This window comes from Haplochromis burtoni, unplaced genomic scaffold, assembly GCF_018398535.1.
Source record: "Haplochromis burtoni strain Fernald_Lab_line unplaced genomic scaffold, NCSU_Asbu1 Contig_63, whole genome shotgun sequence".
NCBI lineage: Eukaryota > Metazoa > Chordata > Actinopteri > Cichliformes > Cichlidae > Haplochromis > Haplochromis burtoni.
This window is the reverse complement of record NW_024582424.1, coordinates 2,385,642-2,406,840: the sequence shown is the minus strand read 5'-3', so window position 1 is coordinate 2,406,840 and position 21,199 is coordinate 2,385,642. Positions and strand designations below refer to the sequence as shown.

At 40.1% G+C, this 21,199-nt stretch overlaps 1 protein-coding gene across 5 annotated transcripts; it reads right to left on the bottom strand.

Moving 5' to 3' along the window:
• Positions 1 to 513: 513 nt before the first annotated feature.
• Positions 514 to 20,983, bottom strand: cert1 (ceramide transporter 1). 5 transcript variants are annotated; one of them, XM_005922905.2, is made up of 19 exons: positions 20,636 to 20,983; positions 20,306 to 20,517; positions 20,074 to 20,208; positions 17,706 to 17,822; positions 10,768 to 10,875; positions 10,490 to 10,628; positions 9,918 to 10,001; positions 9,632 to 9,789; positions 7,421 to 7,513; positions 7,169 to 7,255; positions 6,963 to 7,055; positions 6,491 to 6,568; positions 5,736 to 5,831; positions 5,437 to 5,569; positions 5,276 to 5,346; positions 5,066 to 5,194; positions 4,011 to 4,140; positions 2,341 to 2,478; positions 516 to 2,139 (listed from the first exon to the last, which is right to left on the bottom strand). In XM_005922905.2, exons 2-18 carry the CDS (start codon positions 20,393 to 20,395, stop codon positions 2,351 to 2,353), a joined length of 1,869 nt encoding a protein of 622 aa, XP_005922967.1. In that variant the 5' UTR covers positions 20,396 to 20,517; positions 20,636 to 20,983; the 3' UTR covers positions 516 to 2,139; positions 2,341 to 2,350. The 5 variants fall into 5 exon arrangements, with proteins under 5 accessions (XP_042077189.1, XP_005922968.1, XP_005922967.1 ...); XM_005922906.2 differs by having other exon boundaries at positions 515 to 2,139; positions 9,918 to 9,998; positions 20,306 to 20,983; XM_042221254.1 differs by having other exon boundaries at positions 20,306 to 20,983.
• Positions 20,984 to 21,199: the final 216 nt, after the last annotated feature.

Sequence of the window (21,199 nt, the reverse complement as noted above, 5' to 3'; positions counted from 1 at the left end):
TGAACTTAATTCAAGCTTTTTACCCACATTTGAAGCCACTGAACGTCTCTGAGAAGTCAGAAATTAATCAAGTATCACATACAACCACTAAAATTAGTGTTGTTCAGGAATGCAGTAACAATATTCAAGCATATTCTGGTGGAATAACCATTGTAGAAACAAAAAAAATTTGTAACAAGCAAAACTTAATTTAGGACTACTTTGGTAAACCTGACATTGGAAGGTGGTGTGAAAATGTAAACGCTCTACATAAATTACACAGATGTGATACAATGCAGCTGACAGTAAAAACACAAAAATATTATATACACAGAGATATAGATTATACACAGACACACTTAAAGTGTTAATAAAATAGGTCCAAGAATGGATCCCTGTGGAACACCTACACTGATGGCAACGCTTTTAATCAAGTTCAAGATCTTTCGTGACACAATAAAGTGCATTTTTTCTGACTCCAGGTCTGTGTTTGTAATAACTTAAAAACTAAACTAAACCTTAAAACACCAAAAACACTTACAGTTTTTTGTATATTAATTTTAATTTACAGAACATTGTCAAATTGCAATACATTTAGTGCAAATAACACTTCTGATGTACAACTTAGAAATATACAAAGTGTGTAGATTACTGACAAAAATATCAAAATTAAAAAGACTAAATGCATTCTTCAGCTGACACCGCTCATAGATTTAGCTCTTATCATTATCGGAAAAACAATTATCCAGATCCCTCCTAACCTCAAATCTCTTTTTTCAAACCATGCAGATCTACTGACTGCTAAACTCCCAACTATTGATGGCATTGAACACAGTCGAAATTGAAACCTTGAGGTAAGATGATGTGAAATGCTGACCCTCCCCCTCCCAACCCCACCCAGTTTGATTTCAGTGTTGATAAATGCACGTCTGGTGGCTGAACAGTAGAGAAAGCCAGAACTCCTGGCGTCTAAGGCATACTGGGGGTAGTTTATCAGTCAAAGTGCAGGAAACCACTGCACGGTAGTGTGGCATCTGAAATGTAAAATCATCTGACTGAGAACATAAGGAACACATTATAAAATGATAATCCTATTTAACATTTAATAACAATTCCGCTTAAAAGCAGCAGGAGTAATTTATAAATCTGACACTCTTGAGTGAACAGAAAGATTTTCTTTTCCCTGCCTCACCAGGGTCTGAAAATAGAGATGAGAAAACCTAGAGGGTACAAAATGTATTCATTCAGCTCTCAAAGAAAGAGAGGAATCTTCAAACCAGACACTAGGGCCGGTCCTTTGCAAATATCTGTCAGCAACAGCATGCTGACTGACAAATACATGCAAATACCGCAACTTAGCATCTAAGTAACGACATCATCTGGATAGTTGAAAATATTGTCCAACACAAGTCAATTAGACTTAGTAAGTGCTCCTCATCACTCTTGTTGTATCTAATCTGCCCATTTCTGTCATCAAATTCAAGCATTTAAGAGTCAATTCACATTTATCACAATTGATAATCTATTTGAAATCTTACCGTTTTATCTGTACAATACATTGTGTCCACGGTGTTCTCTGAAAGCTACTTTATAACAATCTAGAAATGTAAAGACTTCAAAGCTTTAGGCTCTGACCCCCCATCAAACTACAAAGAGTCGTCACAAGAGGATCAGCAAAAGGCAAGAAAGAGGAAATAGTGTACCACACCTCATCTGTGCTTTCACTGTAAGTATCTGTTCTCTTTCCTCTTTCATGGTAGTTACTTTAGCAGCAGCAAAACAAGTAGCTGTAATACTAGTGATTAGAGCAAACCCCCCAAAAGTTCAAGAAAAGTTTAATCATAGTAAATGTACAAAACAATTTACAAAAAAAGAAAAAAAAAAGAACCCTAACAAAAAAAACAAACAAATAAAAAACAAAAAGCAAATTATCGGTAACAATTTGAAGACTGTTTAGGAAATGTTTCAGCTTACGTACAAACAAACCCATGAACAGGTTACAATCTAAGATGATAACTACTGATCCATTAGGGCCAAAAGCAGTCTCATCTTCAAGCAGCACGTCCTGATGGTGCGGTGACACGTGAATGGTCATGTGATCTTCAACAGTCACTTCAACAACGCAGTCTCCCCAGCAGGTGAACTTGGCACCTCTGAAAGCTGAAATGAGCAGGATTAAAAGAATACAAAGAATAAATTGAAGTAAGTGTATGGATCTGCTGGCTGATTCAAAATAACAGATACGACATCAACCAGGAGATATCTCAAATAGTGTAATAAAGTCAGGATACAAAACAAAAGAATACAAATACAACTAAGTATAGAAGATCCCGCTGCTAATAACAGTGTTTCTGTGGTTACCTGTTTAAATTTAGAAAAGGATAGGCTTCCCAGCAGTTTTCTCCTGGACGTAGGAGGTGAAGCGTTTGAGGAACTTGGGATATTCTCTCTTGGCCACGGCTCTGAGTACTGATGCTGGAGCCCAGCCTCCGGGGTTTACTGCAGCCACACAGGAGTGAGGGAATAAAGACAAAGATGAAAACAAAAACCAATGTGTTCCTGCTGACTTATGATAAAACAATTAACAATAACTCAGTGATTCAGTGCACAGAGAGCTGTAACTGTTTAGAGGTGCCCTCTAGTGGGAGAAGGAAATGTAAGATTTATTAAATGAACATCCTTTGAACTGCTCAGCATCCCCGGCAATAAACTGGCTCAAGATTCACCCTGCAGCGCTCCTTTATGTAACAGCCTCTTAGAGAAGAGGCAGCCTGGACTGAAATTTCAAAGAAACCCAGACTGTGTGATCCATGTGTCAGAGCAGCTGTACTAAGTTTAAAAATGCTGATATCAGATTGTTTCAAATGAGGATAAAGGTGTATATTCATTTTTAACTTGTGACACAAGATGTTACCAAGCTAAAGATTGTCACATTGGATCCAGATACACTGAAACTACTCGATACATAATTTTTCTTTTAAGGCCTTTTGTTGTCTCTATATGTAAATCAACAATAATTTCTTTGTCTGAACCATTTAAACTGAATCCGAGGATCAACCCAGCTGATACATGTATATGTGCCAGCTGGAACATTCCATGTGTGCTTTTCTCACTTATTGCCTAGTGTTTTTTCATATAAAGTGGGGCAATAATGAACTTGAGTTTGATTACTTACAAAGAAACAAACAATTTCTAACTTTTATGGTAGTTTCATTTTGAAGGAGAGAGACAAAATATCAAGCAAAAAAATCTAGAAAAACATGTTACATAAATGTTATAGATCATTTTGCACGTCATTGACTCCTAAGTATTTGATGCTCTACAATCCAGACAGATTTCTGTCTCCCACACTGATAACAATCAGTCAGTCATTTACAGAAAGCAGCTTGTTCGGTGTATAAAGCACACCTGTCCACAAAATCCATTCCAACCTCTCCATTACCATGGGTGAGACCAAAGAGCTGCCAGAGGGTATCAAGGACCAGATCTTAGACCTGCAGACAGGCTGGAATTGTCTACAAGACCATCAGCAAGAAGCTCAGTGACTGATGGTTATACATTTCTCAATTTCTAAATAATTGCACCAACAGTCATCCTCAGGTTGGAGCTCCAAGATTATGCCTCATGATGTGAAGATGATCACGCGAAAGGTGATGGATCAGCCCAAAACTAAATTGAAGGAGCTTATTAGTGATCTGAAGGCAGCTGGGACCACAGTCACCATCAGCAACACACTACACTGCAATGGACTGAAATCTCACAGCACTAGAAATCCCCCTGCTCAAGAACGCATATTTACAATAATAATAATAATACAATAATTATTTCCCACCACTGTATGTGTAGGGACACATGCAGACTGAGTAAAACTGAAAAACTGATTTGAGGTTTGGTTGGAGCCTCTGGCATTTACAGTAGGTTGCATTATAGCAGGATTGTTGTTGCTACACAGGTTTTGTTTTGCTGGCCGTTGATCTTGCCTCAGGCACATATGCTAAGATCAAAACTAGATGATCTTCAGAGGTACTTACCATTGGCAATATAGTTGATCTTACACATGATGTTGTCTCTGCTTATTTCTTTGTCACCCTCTGGTGGGCTGACCAGCGTTTGGCAGATCATGGCAACATTGATTTTGGCACGAACACACCGGTTTGTGGGCTGAAAGTTAAAATAGACAAATAAATACAACAATAATAATAATCAAAAACAAAATACAAACAACCCCCCAAGCTAACACAACTCTTACTGTAGATGAACTGACAGGGTGAGTAAGATTAATGCTGTTCTTCTGTTTCGCCCCAAAAAAGTCTTGTTTAAAAAAAAAATAAATAAATAAAATCACGATGTTTGTAAAAGCTTTAATGAACTAAACACAGTACTTTGATGTAAACAAATACAAACATGCTCAAAACAGTCTTTGTCTGACAAAAACACAGTTAATGCATTAAAGCTCAAATCCAGACCTAATTACTCTCTGACAACAATCTACTTGCTATTTACATTAGTGTGCATACTAACATAATATATGCAGAAGAGGCTGATTAAGGCTGATTTGATAGGCGGACACAAAGTGTTGATTTCAGAATCTAACAGTGAAAATCTATTATCCCAATTTGCTTTCTGTTTTTAGGTGGAAGCTTCTTATCATTGAAAACTAACCACAGTATATAATGCTGTAGATACTGTACTCCAGTGTTTTGCAGGCAGGCACAGACAGATTAAGCATCTCAACATTTGCCAGGAAAGAGCGTGTTTATGACAGCAAATGGCTCCCCGAGATGGAAATTTATCCTGGAAACTTACTGTTTGTTTATAGCAGCAGAATTGAGGCAGTAACTGTGAGACTGTCTCACAAAGTCCTCACTTCTCTTGGCACTGCTAACTTAGTGTTACATTTGGACTGTTTCATCATTCAGAAGCATACCAAGATTTCAATGAGCCTGATATGCAATCACTCACTGTGCCAGAGTGTAGGCACAACAGCATGTTTAACACCACTCAGTCGCTGAATGGTATCAGAGAGTTGGGCGGTTATATGAACACATGATGGAAAACAATGTAAGCCTCAGAGGGTTAATCTTACAGGGGCGTCATCGTGGTCCACAGAGAAGTTGCAGACCAGCCATGTGTCGGGGTCGTTTTCATTTCTTGGTGGAATCATCCTGATGGCTGACAGATACAGCACATCTCTCTGAGAGGCAGGCCACACTCTCTAAAACATGAAAGCAGGCAAATCAATCAAAAACAGGTGGTTTAATGCTACTGATGAAAAGGCACCATGTACTCAGTATACCTTGTGTGTCTGGTACACAATGATGGCATTATCAGAGAGCTTTTCCACAACGTGGAAATTTTCAATGGTGGCTGTGGGAGGGAGAGTTCACATCAGGTCATGGCAATAACACAACGAGAGTCAAATAGTAATAATATGTTGGACTAAAACACAGATCTTACTCTCCCAGTCCAATCGGACTGCAGTGTCCCAGAAGTAGTGGCAGACCTCATGTCCAGTTACCCCCTTCACAGCATGTGTCGCTTTGAGGGGATCCAGGACGATGCCGTTCTCCTCCACTTCCCTCCTGTATACCTGTTACACAGCACCACAGACAGAATATTATAAACACACTAACAACTTCACCCGTTACTAAAAACTAAGATGATTTTTTTTTCAGCCATTTAAAAGTTTTAAATCACCATAATAACTTTTAAAACATCAATGAGATTTAAATATTCACAGCATTCTCTCTCCTCACCTTCATCTCTCCTTCTTCTACCACCAGTTGCCAGTTGGCATCGCCCCCCACCTCCTGGATGGAGTAAGCCATGTGATTCTGCACAGTTTCCTCCACCTAAGAGTCAGATATTGATTTAATGATATGTTAGGCAGTCTTCTCCTGTTGTTACCAACAAGGCACAGTTAGAGAGGAACCTGAGGTTCCTATGCTCAGGTGTAATGATTGACAGCCCTGACCAATCAACACACCTTCCACCTATGCTGCTATTGTTTAACAACATAGGAGGCATGAGGAAAACTACTGGTGTGTCAGAATCACAGGAATGTCTTAAGCAAATACATTATCCACAAAGCAGTAGCCAAATAAATATTAGGCATTTGATACTGCTTGGGGTGTTATTTAACATCTCAACAATGAGTTAAAAATATAGTGCAAAGCTAGCCTGGATTCATGCCTGTTCATGCTGTGGAAGGAGAAGCGTGCAGTGAAGAAAGGGGGAGGAAATGAACCAAATTCCTAACATGCACAGAAGACCTACTTTGTGGTAAGGACAGCTCAACCTGCTCTCTCGGGAAATTTCAACTCTGACTAGGTAGGTTTCCCCCCCCCTCATGGGTCAATGTACAGCACAATGTATAAACACTAGTATACTATAATCCTCAAAATATTAGTGAAAACCTGGAGCGAGTGGTTAGTAGACATGCCGTTTGCTCATGCTCTCTCTGATTGTCATGAAAAGCAGCAGGCTGCTCTTAGCTGACCAAGCACAGTACCTGAGGGCTGAATCTGTGAATGTCATCTGAAGCACTGATTAGCTCGATCGAGGACAAGGAAGAAGAATGGCTATAGGGCTGTACAGCGGAGAGAGGGTTGAAAAAGAAAGGAATAAACAACAAAAACTGAAAAAGACACCACGGCAGCAGAGCAGAGGAGAACAACCACAACCTGCTAAAGTAGGATTTCATATGAAGCCATCATGTTAGCTCTTGAAAAACACTGCAGTGGGCACAAAATGATTGCCCCACAGTTAAGATATTAAACAGTTAAGATGACACATGGCCACATCATGAGTAATTTTTCAGGAGTCAGCACCAAGTAGGCAGCTCACACCGGCTGTAAGCTGCCTTTGATTTTTACAGGAATGATTAGGCAAAGAAAAGAGCAGCAACTTGTAGCCTTAAATTACAACACAGTGGGATAGGAATAGGGTGAAAGGTATAGTGACAATAAAAATATGCTGCGCACCTTGTTGGCAAATCTGTGTGTACCGATGGTGGAGTAGGCATCACTAGGGGAAGCCAGAGTTAGTCGAGGTTTTCTGACCTTCTCTGACTGGCACTGAGGGAAACAGTAAACAGAAATAGACACTTGTTTATAGATTAATTTATTGGAGATTCATGTTTTTGAAACATGTCCTGACTTTGCGAGGCCCATTTAAGTCTTCATCACACCTGCTCCTCTATCTTGTCTTGTCTGTCCAGTGCAGCTTCCACTGCATCAAAGAACTCCTCTTCATTGATCAGACTGTTGGGCCCCTCCTGTGAACAAACAATAACAAGCACACAATGTCAGAATTTGTGATTCCTGTGAGAAAAGCCTCACCCAAGATTAAAAACAACAGGGATGTGCAACATCAGGAAATCTTCCTACTGTCGTCATCTAGTTTTTATCTAATCCATTCAGCTTATCTGATTTCATTGTACCTCGTAGTCTGGGCCTCCATAGTGTGACTTTTTCTTTAGTTCATTCACAGCAGACTTGTAGGCATCTTCTACTTTCCTCCTCTTTTCCAGCTCCTACACACACACACGAGATGCTGTTATGGTTAGTTCAGCTGTATTGAAACTTTGAATAAAAACGTAGAGCGTGTAAACACAGAAACCCATTGAACCAGCACTGTAGCCCTAGCCTTTTCTTGACGTCATCCAGCAGAAGGGCATGTGACAACACAACCGTCCACTGCAGTCCGATTCTACTTTAAACAGTTTTTAACCTGGTAAAAAAAAAAAAAGGTGTGATTTCCAGCCAAGCACATGAATTGCCTGTTTAATTCACCGCAAGAGAAAGGTCTCCTGTGTCGTTTTTATACAAGCAACTTCCTCCCCAAAACCAAACAGAGTTTTTTTTCCAATAGTGTGTGGACAGAAATACACTGTTTCCTGTTGTGTGTTATGTCTTACTTCAGACAATGTCCCAGCCTCATTCTCATAACATTGTCAGGAGTTTGTGTGGAAACATTTCCTGTCACACCAAACACTATGCTTAAATTAACAACATGACAGGTGATTTAAAAGAAAAAAAAAAATCATAAAAGTGAAGTAAACTACCCCATTATTCAGCCATCTGTTAAACAAGTTTTAAATATTTTAATTGTGTGTCTATAATGTTATTTGCCAGGGACAAAAACTGTCATTTCACACAAATAATCTCAATGATTGCTTGAATAGAGAACTAAAGAAGTTGGACTATATTCCAGTGTCACTGTTATAATAAAATCTATCACTTAAAATAACAGGAATGCAGTAAATCGCCTGTCTGCAAAAGAAGATGAACAAAAATACAGTCTAACAACTTTAACTGCAGGAAAAAAGATACTTAAGACAAAGTTTTGACGTACAGCAATTACAAAAAAAACAACAACAGGTAAGCTGAATCAAACAGGCTCATCTATAACACAAAACAATTAAGCTCTGACGAGATATTATTAAATGCAGAAAAATAAGACACAAAGTCAAAGAAACTGAACAAAGTGCAAAGAGAGGCCTAGATATATTCCAGAAAACACAAAACAACCAGAATGTGATACTGCAGTAAGTTGTGGACAACCAGGACCCTGACATACAAAGACCTACTGTAAAGAAATGGCCGTGGGTCTGCAGAGGTATCCATTTTTGTGTCTGGTGTTTGAGCAGCTCTGTCGTCCTCCTTTGTAACATTCGCTTTGGCAAACTTTGCCTTGAAGTCCGAGTACTCATCTTCTAATGTAAACTTCAAGTGTGAGGTGAGGTGTGTCCTGTTCCTCTGAGTGTATGCTAATATACATCAAAACACTGATAACTTTGAGGTAGTGTCACTCAGGTATTCTAACTGTAAAAGGCTTCCCAGCTTTGAGGGCTGGGCAGGAGCACACCTACCTTACACAGGGAAAAGAACTGGTTTGACGAGGTCGGATTATACGAGCTCTGAAGAGCATTCCTTTAAAGACACAGGCCACTCACTGAATATTAATGAATATGAGTGCGTTATAGGAAGTCTGATTTATCCATGTATTTACCAACCCATATTTGCCAATGATGCTTGGTAGCAAGTTCACATTAAACCTTTCAGTGGATAGTTGGATTATAAGGACAGCTGAAATGATTGTTCTTGCTGCCTGAGCATAGTCTCCAGTCTCCTTTTGTAATGAATGAGATTTGCTTTGCATTTACAGCAGGTGCTTGGATGAAGAATTGAACTGCAAAGCATCTTGCAAGCAGTTTATTTCATTAATATTTCCCATAGAATATAAAGTGCAAGAGCAGAATCCCAGAATAATGAGTCACTTAATAGAAGACGCACACAGACTGAAGAAAAATAAAGACTGAAAGATTGAAGAAGCACATCTAAACTAATAACTCCAAAAGAGTCAAGTCTACACTATTTAGTCAAAGCTATATATTTAATACAGAATCACCTTGTAACCTTTCCAAAACAAAAACTGCACCTTTTTAATTATAAATGTTACAATACTGTAAGTATCAAGTCTAGACAACCGAGTGTTGCATCACAACCTCAGAGACAGAGCCCAAATGATAACATCGAGCTCTTTAAGGGAAATGGAAGCAACACTCAGCTCCTCAGTCAGCAGCAGTACCCACAGCGGTGGCTGCAGACACGCCCATTGGGGAAACTTTACTCTTTGTCCAAAGCCGTACCTTGTCCAGTCTTTTCTGCCAGCTGTCTTCTCGTTTCGTCATCAGCTCGATGCAGTGGGACAAAGTGGAGAGGATGCCTGCTGTGGTGGCTTTGAAAGTGATGGCTTCACCCTTAAAGTCTATCCCATTAATACCTTTAGGACTGGCAGGAGAAAACACTGGCACAGAGAGGAAGAGAGAAAGCAAGAACAAAAATAAACAATGGTGTTCACACTTACACTGAATTTGTTATAATCAAGCCAAGTAATGCAATGGAAAGTCAAAGAGTATTTACAGATAGACTCACATTTCTCTTTGCTGCCATTATTGTTGTGATTATATTCGCTGTCAGGTCTCGCAGAAGTGGGAAAGTCATCGTCATCATCCTCTACTAGTTAGAAAACAACAAGCAGTCATAGCTTCATCTCCCTGCCCTGCATAGTTATTAGTGTATAACTTATAATATTTTAAAACCTATTTCATGTTACTGAATAATCCACGTCCACATAACTGCAGGTAACACATTAAATATCTTTGTGCAAATAAACAATTAGGGTTGTGTCTGCATTGTAATACAAATTCAATAAACATAGTACAAATAAAAAACCTGACAGCAAATTTAAACCCACATAATGTCTTGTTAAGTTATTGATTTCTGAATCCTTTCTCAATGAGCATTACCTACTCTCATACTGCATGAAACGGATAAAAAAAAAAGATCTCTGTTAATGTTCTGCTTTGCTGTGCCAGTAAACAACAAAGCCAACTCCCCCACACTGCTCCAGAGATCACTGTTTTACAAACAGAGGCAACTCAAAACAAATGTACATCTATTTTTGAAGTAAATCTGATGCTATGCAAGGTCAACAATTGGTATACCTCTGTCCCTCTGAAATTCATCTTTGGATACGGCATCGGCACAGGAATCAAAGTACTTCTGCAGGGTGTCCACTTGTCTGCACAGGATGTCTCGGAAAGTTTCCATTTCTGCAAGTTTCTCACGCAACCTGTGCCCCTTCTGAGGAGGGGGGGGGGGAAGAGAAGACGAAGAGATGCAAACAGGAAAAAAATAATATAAAAGACTGAAAAAAAAAAGAAAAAAGTGATGTCTCACTTAACCAGATCTTTCAACACAGTTACTGATGACAATGATTTACCTTGAAGGAGGATGTAGATGTGGAAGACAAGGCACTAGCTGCTGAGGTGAGAGACAACATGGAACCATGACGCCTCAGACTCGTCTCTGAACCGTAACCAGACTCAGCCTGCAGGTGCGTGGGAATGTGGGAGGACAGCAAGAGAGACACGAAACAAAAAGGTGAAGAGACAAAGAGGAAGGAACAAAAGATCAGTAAAAAAGGCACATTAAACATTAAACAAACTGCAATATAATAAGAAAACCTGGTGATCATCAAAGTTAGACATAGGGAGCTCAGTTCCTGACTAATGCTGAGCTGGACCCGAGCAGGACCCACACCTACACAGAAACATTCCCTCACAGTCTGCAGAGACTGGCCGAGGTTGACGAAGAGACATGCAGAAACCCAGCCTTTAGGCCCAATACGTGGTGGCTGAGTAACCATGGAAATAACTGTCAAGCTACTTTAGTAACTTCACATGGGTTTCTTGTGACTATTGTGATGTGTGTGCTAACATCCAGTGTATCGTTTCATTTGAAATGACAAAATTGATTTATGACCAGGATTTAGGGAGTGGCAGTGATGACATCCGTTCTGCAACAGCAAACTGATGACTTCACGATTCCTGCACTACTGAGTCAGCAAAGTAAAAAGAGATCTATATAAATATGTAATATATATATTTTAGTTTAGTAAGTGTTAATACCAAGCCAAAAATCTCTAAAGCTGTACATGCCACACACAGTTGTCAAAGTGTCCATACAGACAGCAACTTTATAACCCATATTATTAAAGCCTCTCATTTAAATGCGCATGTTTCCTTACATGGAATGTGTGTGTGAATGGGTGGATGACTGGATATGTAAAGCGCTTTGGGGTCCTTAGGGACTAGTAAAGCACTATATAAATACAGGCCATTTACCATTTACACAGCATAAACGGAAACATTATTTTGCCATGGTGGTAATATGTTTTAAGACTCTCAGGTGATTTCCCAAGGTTTAGTCATGGCTTTATGTCCAATTTTCCACTTGATTTCAAAATTAAGACATGGTTGCAAGCTATTTCCGTTGGCTAATTGGCATGCAGAAAAATTTCCTAACGACAGAGAGCAAACTGAAGAGGGATCAGGTGACAATCTTGACAGAGCGCCCACGTGAATTCCTCTGCTGTAATATCCCACAGTGAGAGACTGAGAAAACCGACATTAAACAGCGGCAACCAGGTAACGATCTAAGTGTTTAAAACCATAGCAACAGAAAACTTAATCACTCAATAAAGAGTTTGCTGTGATAACATCATGGTTATTGCTTCACAGTTGCATGCCTTCTGCAAGCAGTCAAGCTGCAGTTTACATCTGTATCTGTCTGCACATGACCTCTTAGTTATCAAATGTCAATACTTCATGAATTTATTGCAGATATTTGTCTAAATTTTACTCACAAACCTTTTTCCAGCAGCCATTCTCACATGAAATAGGTGATTAAAACACCACTGAAGGTTTGTACTGTTTAGGTACAATGCTTTAATTTATGTGATTCATGTGTGTTTATCTATCATTTCGTATTAAAATGGCTGCTGTAAAAACAGGCTGTTCACTTATGAATTCTTGAATTATGTCCAAAAACACTTCGTAAAGTTGTGGTGAATTGTTTCCGAGATGTCACATTAGTGAGAACGAGCTGGACAGGCAATCTCAAAACACGATAAAACTGACATATTAAAGCATGTATTTAGTACAAAGCAGTATATAGCTTCTCTGTTTCAAAAGCTACACAAAGACAAGATTTAAGTAACAACCAGATTTACTCCTCCCCTCTACCACAGTGTTGTGATTAGCCTTTTACAACATTTGTATTTTTCATACAAGACACACATTATCACCACAGAACGAATTTAAATTCAAAACAGTGACAATAAAGCACCTTCACTTAACTAACCACAGCAACATTCATTGAACTGTACACTGTAATGACACAGGCTACACACACAAATGCACTGAGAGTCCAAAGTCAAAGCAACTGTTTGTTTTAAGACAATCTTCTGCTTTCGGGAGAGCAAAGCTTCAGCGTGTCAATGCCGAGCCACAAATATCAATATCCAGATAACTGCCATAGCAACTGTATTTGCTGATGGATGTCTTAAAGTAATAATGACTTTAACAAAACATGAAAATGTATTAATTCTTATTAAGAAAGCCAGTGAATACACTTAAGAGCTACATGGGTTAATAAAGTCTTGGCAAAAAGTGTTACAGATATCTTACAACAAAATAAAAAATAAATACATAAATGCAAAAATAAATAAATACTGTAAAAGCTGATTTAAACTGCTAATATAATAGTATCCCAACTAAAAATCCAGTTTTAAGTGAAATGCGACATCCTCAATGCTTTCTAAACACTAGAGCCTTCAATCTAAAATATATTTATTCTTTTCTGCATTTGTTGCTAATGCAGATTATTACATTTGATAGACAATATATAATTACCATTTTGTGCAGATGACAGATGTTATTTTTACAGTGTTGCTAATTTGGTACAAACAGAAAAAGCAATAAAGTGCAACGAAGCAATGACGAGACCAACCTGTGACCAGAGACTGGCATTTTTATGTTGCATGACAACCATGCAAACTTAACTCCACTCATTCTCGACGAATGAAATGGCGTCCTGATCTGAAGGTTTTATAATGTTGATGCTGATGAAATGAGGGTAAATGTGATGTAAACTCCTCAGAGATTGTCGATACATCTGAGGTTAGCTATGAGCTATGCAGTTTCGGTCTAATTTCCTACTAATAGTGACTAAGGCTGGCATGCAGTGAAGTTCATTAAAGAGACTAGTTCTTCTTATATCTCAATTTAAAACACTACATGCAAGCACAATAAAATTTATGCAGTGGGGGCGACGGAAGAGATGGATCACATCATTTTTATTGCCATAAAACTGGAATCATAATTAAAGATTTTAGTGATGGGTGACAGGGAGCAAGCAGCATGCCAAAGTGCTAAAAGCCCACCATCCGGCCATTCCAACAGCCAAAGCAGAGCAGGACACTGCGGCAGTCCCGGCGATTTGCTGGCCTCAACATGGCCAGCCACTTCCCCCAACACTCCCAATGTTGTGACAGTTCAGAAGCTTTAATCCGGTATTCCCGTTTCCCCGGACACACCTCACTATTAAACAAAAGGAAATAGGAGGAGGAGAAGAGAAGCCATGCAGGCTTTAGCTCAGCTCATCAAGTAAAAGAACAGAGCTACAAGAGAAGCAAAGGAAGAACAGAGAAAAGCAGTCATTTCCTCCGTAGCGAACAGAGACGAGGCAGACACTAGCTGCATCGTCTCAGTCAAAGGAAGGAGTCTTCTAAATTCCTTGGTAGTGAAACGGAGTCCCCTGTCAGTCAGTCCTTTACAGTCACACACATGGGCTCAAAGACAAAAACACCAACATGCCCTCCACTCTCGCTGCACACAACCATCAACAGACCACACACCCTGATATGTGAAACCTTTTCCTCTTGTCCGTCTTTATGTCCGGCATCCATCACTGAGCAAGCAACCGTGACTGTGTGTGTTTGTATGGAAGAGTAAGAGCGAGAGAAGGGTGAAAATGAAGGGTGCATGCATGTATGCATTAGAGCGAAACGCAGGCTGTCTGGGGCTGTTTGTGTAATAAACCAATAAAGTATGGGTGGGCGAGTGAAGAAGCATACTGTATATTATAACAGAGAGAGAGAGAGAGCAGCAGAGAGTGGGAGGCAGGGGATAATACTTGTCTGGAGCTTTACTTCTATCTACTTCTTTCCTTTTATCTCTCCTTTACAAAGAGATGTGAAGGGACCAGTGAAGTTCAGACAGTCCTCAAAACCATCCCAAAGAAGTGGCAGCAAACCCACAAATAAAACAGTAAGTATTCCCCCCCCTCCCTTATATGACCCCTTTGAATACTCCTAAATGGATCAGCCTTCTCTGTGCAAAGGAGTTTTAATGTGTCCCTCTTGATTTTGTTGCTGTGAGAACAGGCGATTAAACAAATGTATTATTCATCGAGAGCGGCACTTAACGTCCCCACATTTAGCACGACTTTTCCCACCACCAACACAAACACACCCACACATAAAAACACAAATGGATTTGCACAAAAACTACCTCTGACCAGCTTAATTTTGCCACGGTGATATACATATAATAGCCATTTGCTTTTGGGGTGTTTAAAAGCTGGAATCGTTAGTCACCCCACATTAAAGCAAATTAAGAGTTGTTAAATACTGATTATTAACTTGCCCTGTATGAATTTATAAAAGTGGCACACAAAAAAAAAAAAAAAAAAAAAAAAAAAAAGAACGCCACAAAGTAGAAAAGGGTGACCTTCAACGATTTACACTGAAATGCACTGCTATCACACTGATGCTGGAAAGATGCTGTTATGTGTGTGCTCTATTGTTGCGAAGAAGTGTTGAGGACTAGGACAGAAAAAGAACCTACAAATGAAATATTTATATTTATAGCACATGTTTTAGAGTTTCAGCAGAAACTTTAGTGTATGCTAGTTAGCCTGGAAACACAGACAACAATATTCCACATAGTGTACACTGCATGATGCAAGTCCTTCTTTTTCCAATTGGGAGCAGTACAAACACTACAGTAATGCTGAGGTGGTGCTTCATTAAGCTCACTGAGGTTGCTGTGGGTTACAGTTCAGACATAACTTTGAAATACTCTCACACCCTTGTTAATGGACTGCTGACCTCAGGTTACTCACACCCACACTAAAAACCATCCAGCAGGACTCACAAAGTGAACTGACAGCACTCTTCGGTGGAGAAGCACGGCTTATGAGAATTCATGAAAAAGTGAATGTTTTTTGAATGGTGCGTGTTCACTGCGCTACAATAAGAACCACTATAAAAACAAGTCTCTTACATCATTTTGGCATGGACCATGAAATGAATGTACCACTGCAGTTTAAAGAAAGGCAGTAGTAAGTTAACAACAAATCTCCATTCAACTTCAGGAATGTCAGTCTGTCCAGTTAGGAAGCATGCTGTTCAAGTCAAAGTATCAATAGATGCACCGGAGAGGCAACAACCCCCCCCCCAAAAATAGATTTCCAGCTGGTGGCCTCTTTCCTTGTCACTTCTGAGGAGACAAGATGGTACAACAAGAGATCTAGACAGGGCTGTAGAAGGTCATCAACTCTGCAGCAGGATCTGCTCCTTTATGCAATGACAAACAGATGGAGCAAGCCCTTAACATGGTAAATGGTAAATGGCCTGTATTTATATAGCGCTTTTCTAGTCCCTAAGGACCCCACAGGGGTTTTTTCTATCTATTCATGCCCCCATTCACACACTGGTGATGGCAGGCTACTTTTTAGCCACAGCCACCCTGGGGCGCACTGACAGAGGCAAGGCTGCCGGACACTGGCGCCACCGGGCCCTCTGACCACCACCAGTAGGCAACGGGTGAAGTGTCTTGCCCAAGGACACAACGACCGAGACTGTCCAAGCCGGGGCTCGAACCGGCAACCTTCCGATTACAAGGCGAACTCCCAACTCTTGGGCCACGACCTCTAGAGGATTACTCGTGTACATGTTTCTAACCAAACTGTCAGAAACAGACTATGAGGGTGGCATGAGGGTCCAGTGTCCTTTAGTGGGACCTGTGCACCATGCCGCTCATATGGCTTTTGCCAGAGAACATGAGAACTGGCAGCTCCACCATTGTCACCCCGTTCTCTTTACAGATGATATTGCAGGCATGTGCCTAACAACTATTATCACGCCACGTGGTATGGTGTCATGACATTGGTTATCGTCTTACACAGACCACACAGTTTTGGGGGAGGAAGCTGTGAACGTGTTTACATAAAAGAGACAGTGTTTTCTCCAGATGACCAATGAGGAATAGGGTTAGAAAAAAATGTATCGAATTTAAAATGTATAACCTGCTGTTACGCTTAAACTTTACTTGAAGTAAGTAAAGGACAAGTATAAAAAAAAACAAAAAAACCCCCCAAAAAAACAACAACACTAACTTAAATGACTTACTTGAAAAAAATCTTTTAAGGTTAACAAGTGCTTTAATCAGCCGAGACACTGAGTGAGACACACAATCAAATGAATACCTCCGGTAACTTTGTAACTTTTGCCCCAAAACTCAGAGTTAAACCTTAAGTTCCCTGACTAACCCCACAATCCGCTTCCAAGTAGAGGCCTTGGGGCAACTGTGTATCAACAGTCTGAAGTCATGTGATCCGAAGTTACACACAGTCTCAGCCTTATAAAATGAAGGTCCAAAATACCAACACACACACACACCTAAATACAACTTTTCAGACACTACCTGAACCATATCCAATTTGTTTTACAAACTTTATGCTCAGAGGTGATATACCAGTAACCAGATGTCCTTGCAGAGAAAACAGCTGCCTACTATGTAACAACATCCCCACATCAACCCCTCACTCTTCAGATTCCTCACATTCCCAGGGTAAAGAGCTCTCAGTATGTGTGTATGGGTCTGATTCTTGCCCTGCCACACCCTGTTCACTAAGAAAGGAAACAGATAAAACTCAAAAAAGGGAAAAAAGAAAGAAACAAGCCTTGAACTCAAATTCAACTCCAATGCTGAAAAAAAAAACAACCCCCCAACAACACGGACAGCAAAACTATTTTTAAGTGATTACATCAACAAAAAAGGAAGAAAAGCTAACACAATACTGCTTAAGAAACACTTTTCTGATTCTCAACAAGCTCCTGCTGTCTCTGATGACAACAGGAACTGAAATCATGTTACCTAAAATTAATCTGTCAAGGTAATGCAGCTCGCATGCAAAAATAATATAATCCCAAGAAAGTCTGTATGACAGGCAAACAATGATCTCGAAAGAAGCTAAGGAGAAAGTTTATTTTAAAATATGCAGAAGAAAGAGAAAAATCACCAAACTGCTCACCTTATGTAGTTCTATCGACTCAATCCACTGGAGTCTGTGCTCGGGATCTTCGGCTCTGAGGTACCAAACGCTGTCGTTCACGCTGACATCAAAACGACACTCGTCAAACTCATGAGGCTGTGCAGAGAGAAGGCAGAGCGCATGGGTAGTTATTAGAGTGCATGAGTCAGAAAATAAAATAACCAGAAATTTGAATATCAAAATACAAATTTCAATAACATTTTCCCTTAATGAATAACATTTCTAAGGAAAGAGCAAAATCCCGCTTTAGCACCTCTCTGTCTGTGGCAAAGGATTACTAACAATGACACATTCCAGACACATATGGACTTAATCAGCCACAGAAATGCATATGCCATGGAATAAAGACGGATTTTAATTAGAAGATGATGTCTTGAGCCTGCTGCCGTAGCCCTTAACAACCGTAGTGGAGCAGCGCTACATAAAACAGATTATTCCAGCACACTGTCACCTGACCCAAGGTCATCATAAGATTTCCGTCAATTTCTCAGCCAAGTCTTTCAACTATTGCACTTCCACATTCTACAACACACCCCACCCAGCTCCAGCTACTAACCGCCTCAGGCACCAAAACATGTGCAACAAAGAATTCCCTCCTTTCCTCTGAAACTGGAATTTGCTTACAGCTGAGAAGAGATCTGCAACAAGTAAGACACAGTGGGGTTCAATCTCTGTCCGTCCCCACCCCCATTTTCCCTATTCAGCAGTGTTCAGAATACAGCTGCTCTGTCAGCTGACAAAATCGTATGCTGCCAAAGTTTAATTAGATTTGCTGAATGTTGCTCATGTGCTGTCTTATTTGCAGCCACTGACAACAGCAACACACAACTCTGGACATCTATTGTCAGCCTGCAAAACTTTATGTAACATTGTAGTAATGCTTTAACGCTGGTATTGCATTTCACAGCTTGTATATTTAGAATGGGCACAAGCATGGGGTGGATTTTTATGACCCTTAAATGCTTTTTACTGAAGTTCCTAACAAAATTAGCGCTGCCGTATTCCCTTACCAGAAACAGTCGGATATGAAAAAAGTGCTCCTGTTTTAAATTTTCACTATAAAGGTGTGTGCAACTTTGTGCCCATCCAGCCATGATTATAGCTTTGACAAATCCAGTTTATCTTGCACTGCTGCATCAGGCACAGACCATAAACCTTCAAACTTAACAATGAAGTTTATAACACTTTCTCTATGACTGGAACGTTCTCTTCCCCTTTGCGTAAGCACAGCTGTATCTACACGGCATTAGCTTTTTTTTTGTTTTTCAAACGTGTACATTTCTTCACAAAAAGTCTTATCAGTCCACTGATAAGACTTAGTCATTGTCAGATCCTAACTTTTCCTTCTTGTGACATTTTACAACGCATCTGTGTGCATCAGATTAATTTAATAATATTTAATACAAGATATACAAATATTAAGTATTACTTATACTAGATTAAGTCTTAAAACTGATAAATGGTGGGAAAATGCAATGACATGTACAATCAATGGGAGCTTCTGGTGTCGGTCTTTACTTACAAGTTGTGTATCAGTGTGTAGCTGTTACATGGGAGCTAAGAAGCAAAGATTTGTTTGTGCATTCCTGAGTCCTTAGACCCCGCTTTAGTGGAAAAAAAAAAATAGAGGCAGGGAAAAGTTTGGGTCATGTTGCTCCAATTACTTGTGAGCATGTGTAATAAAACTGTGTACATTCTTGGTTTGGCTACTATAGCGCAATTACAAAACAACCGTGCTCCATTCAGGTCTGCACAAGCATAGGAACTGATATTATGTTCACACCAACAAGCAGCAGGACCTCACTGTGACCTTCTTAAGTTGTACTTTTAAAAATCGTGTAATCCTATTGAACACAGCTGCGCAAATTACAGTAAAACCAATTGTTTGGCTTCTGTACTTGTATGATCAGAGAGAGAGAGAGAGCAGTGAATATTTAACCAGGGTGGTAGGTCTCAGTTTATCTGACTAACAGGAGGCCAGAATAGGAAGAATGTAGGTCCAACCTCTACAGTGTGTGGTCAAAGCTTGCATCTGAAACCCTGGGCAAACGCTAATTTATAGTAGATAACAAGGGCCACGAACAATTGATAGCGCTATGATCACTGAAGCAATGTTCCCTTGGTATGCTCAAATATCTATCTGTAATCTCAACACAGCCTCAATATAAGTTAATGTTCACCTTTCTGTCTTAGAGGAAAATGGAGAGCGTGTGCTAAGAATAAGAAGAGATGGGATCAAAACAGGGAGACCTACTAGAGAAACAACTATCCTCTTATGAGCCCTCACTTACTGAAATGCTGAACAGGTGCTAAGCTCGCTGTGATGTTGGCCAGTTTAAATACTTACTGTGATGACTGCCTTGCTGAGGCACAAAGAGCCCCTGCAGCCGTACTCCCGTTCATCCTCCGACTTGTAGTAACTCAAAGTATTGTTTTTCAACACAACCCATCGGTCCTGCCACCCGTGTATGTAATTTGTCCACTGTAACCACACAAGACGTGAAGTACACAGTTACAAAGCTGCGCTCAGCAGGTGATCTAGTGCAGCAACACTTGCACACCGATTAAATTAAAGTTACCTTGCTTAGGACGCCTCCAAGCTCCAGGGGCTGCCCGGATTCCGGGTCCACATCCTCATCCGAACTGGACGATGAACTCTTCTCGGACATTTAATTCCAAGTTTACAAGAAAAGTTGAATCTGATCGTATCAGTGCAACCACGTAGCTCGACGCTAGTTGCTGGATTCGTTGAGTTAAAATACGGTTGCAGAAACGTTCTTCAACTTAAGGTCTGCAAAATAACGTTAATTGGCCATTAATGGAGAGTACAAAACAGCGTCTAGGTGTCGTAATATACCTTAGGTCACTGACAGACTTCAACCGAGTTAGCTTGTCTGGCCACCACCTACTCTGGAGGTGACAGCTGGATCTGATTTTCTCCGTTTTGCGTGCTTTGTTTTGAAACTGACGTCGTATACCACTGAGACTAGCTAACTAAGTTAGCGGTGGCTATCAAATGACGCAACTAGCTAGTATTACATTAACTAACAACTTGTGGTTGCGCTCGTTAGCTATCTTAGCTGCAGTCCATAAGCTCCTGCTCGACATGGAGGCCTTCGGGGAAACCACTACACATCAACTTCCATCTGAAAATCGACGAGCAGCGGACTGAGTCTCTGCTGTGGTTCCGCAATTCAGTTAGCAGCAGCGGAGGACTTTCGGGTCGAGGGGGGAGGAGCCGCAGCCACGCTTTACTGTGTACGACCGCCGGTCACCCCCAGACCGGAAGTTATACGTGTTTGAATAAAATTAAAAGCTGGATATTTTTTTTAAATCAAAAGTTTCAAACATTGTATCACAAATAAATAGGTATTATAAGTATTTCAAACGGGTTTATAAGATTTACTGTTAACGTGTGTGCTTGCTTCAAGTTATCTCACTAGAACTTGTTAGTGATATAATTAGTATATAAT

What these genes read in the sequence shown, in the direction of transcription:
- cert1 (XM_042221254.1), bottom strand. Translation starts at nt 20,395, where the DNA reads ATGTCCGAGAAGAGTTCATCGTCCAGTTCGGATGAGGATGTGGACCCG. An exon ending in AGTCGATAGAACTACATAAG is followed by an intron (nt 10,876 to 17,705) that starts GTGAGCAGTTTG and finishes ACGCACCTGCAG; the next exon opens with GCTGAGTCTGGTTACGGTTC. An exon ending in AAGACAAGATAGAGGAGCAG is followed by an intron (nt 7,056 to 7,168) that starts GTGTGATGAAGA and finishes TGTTTCCCTCAG; the next exon opens with TGCCAGTCAGAGAAGGTCAG.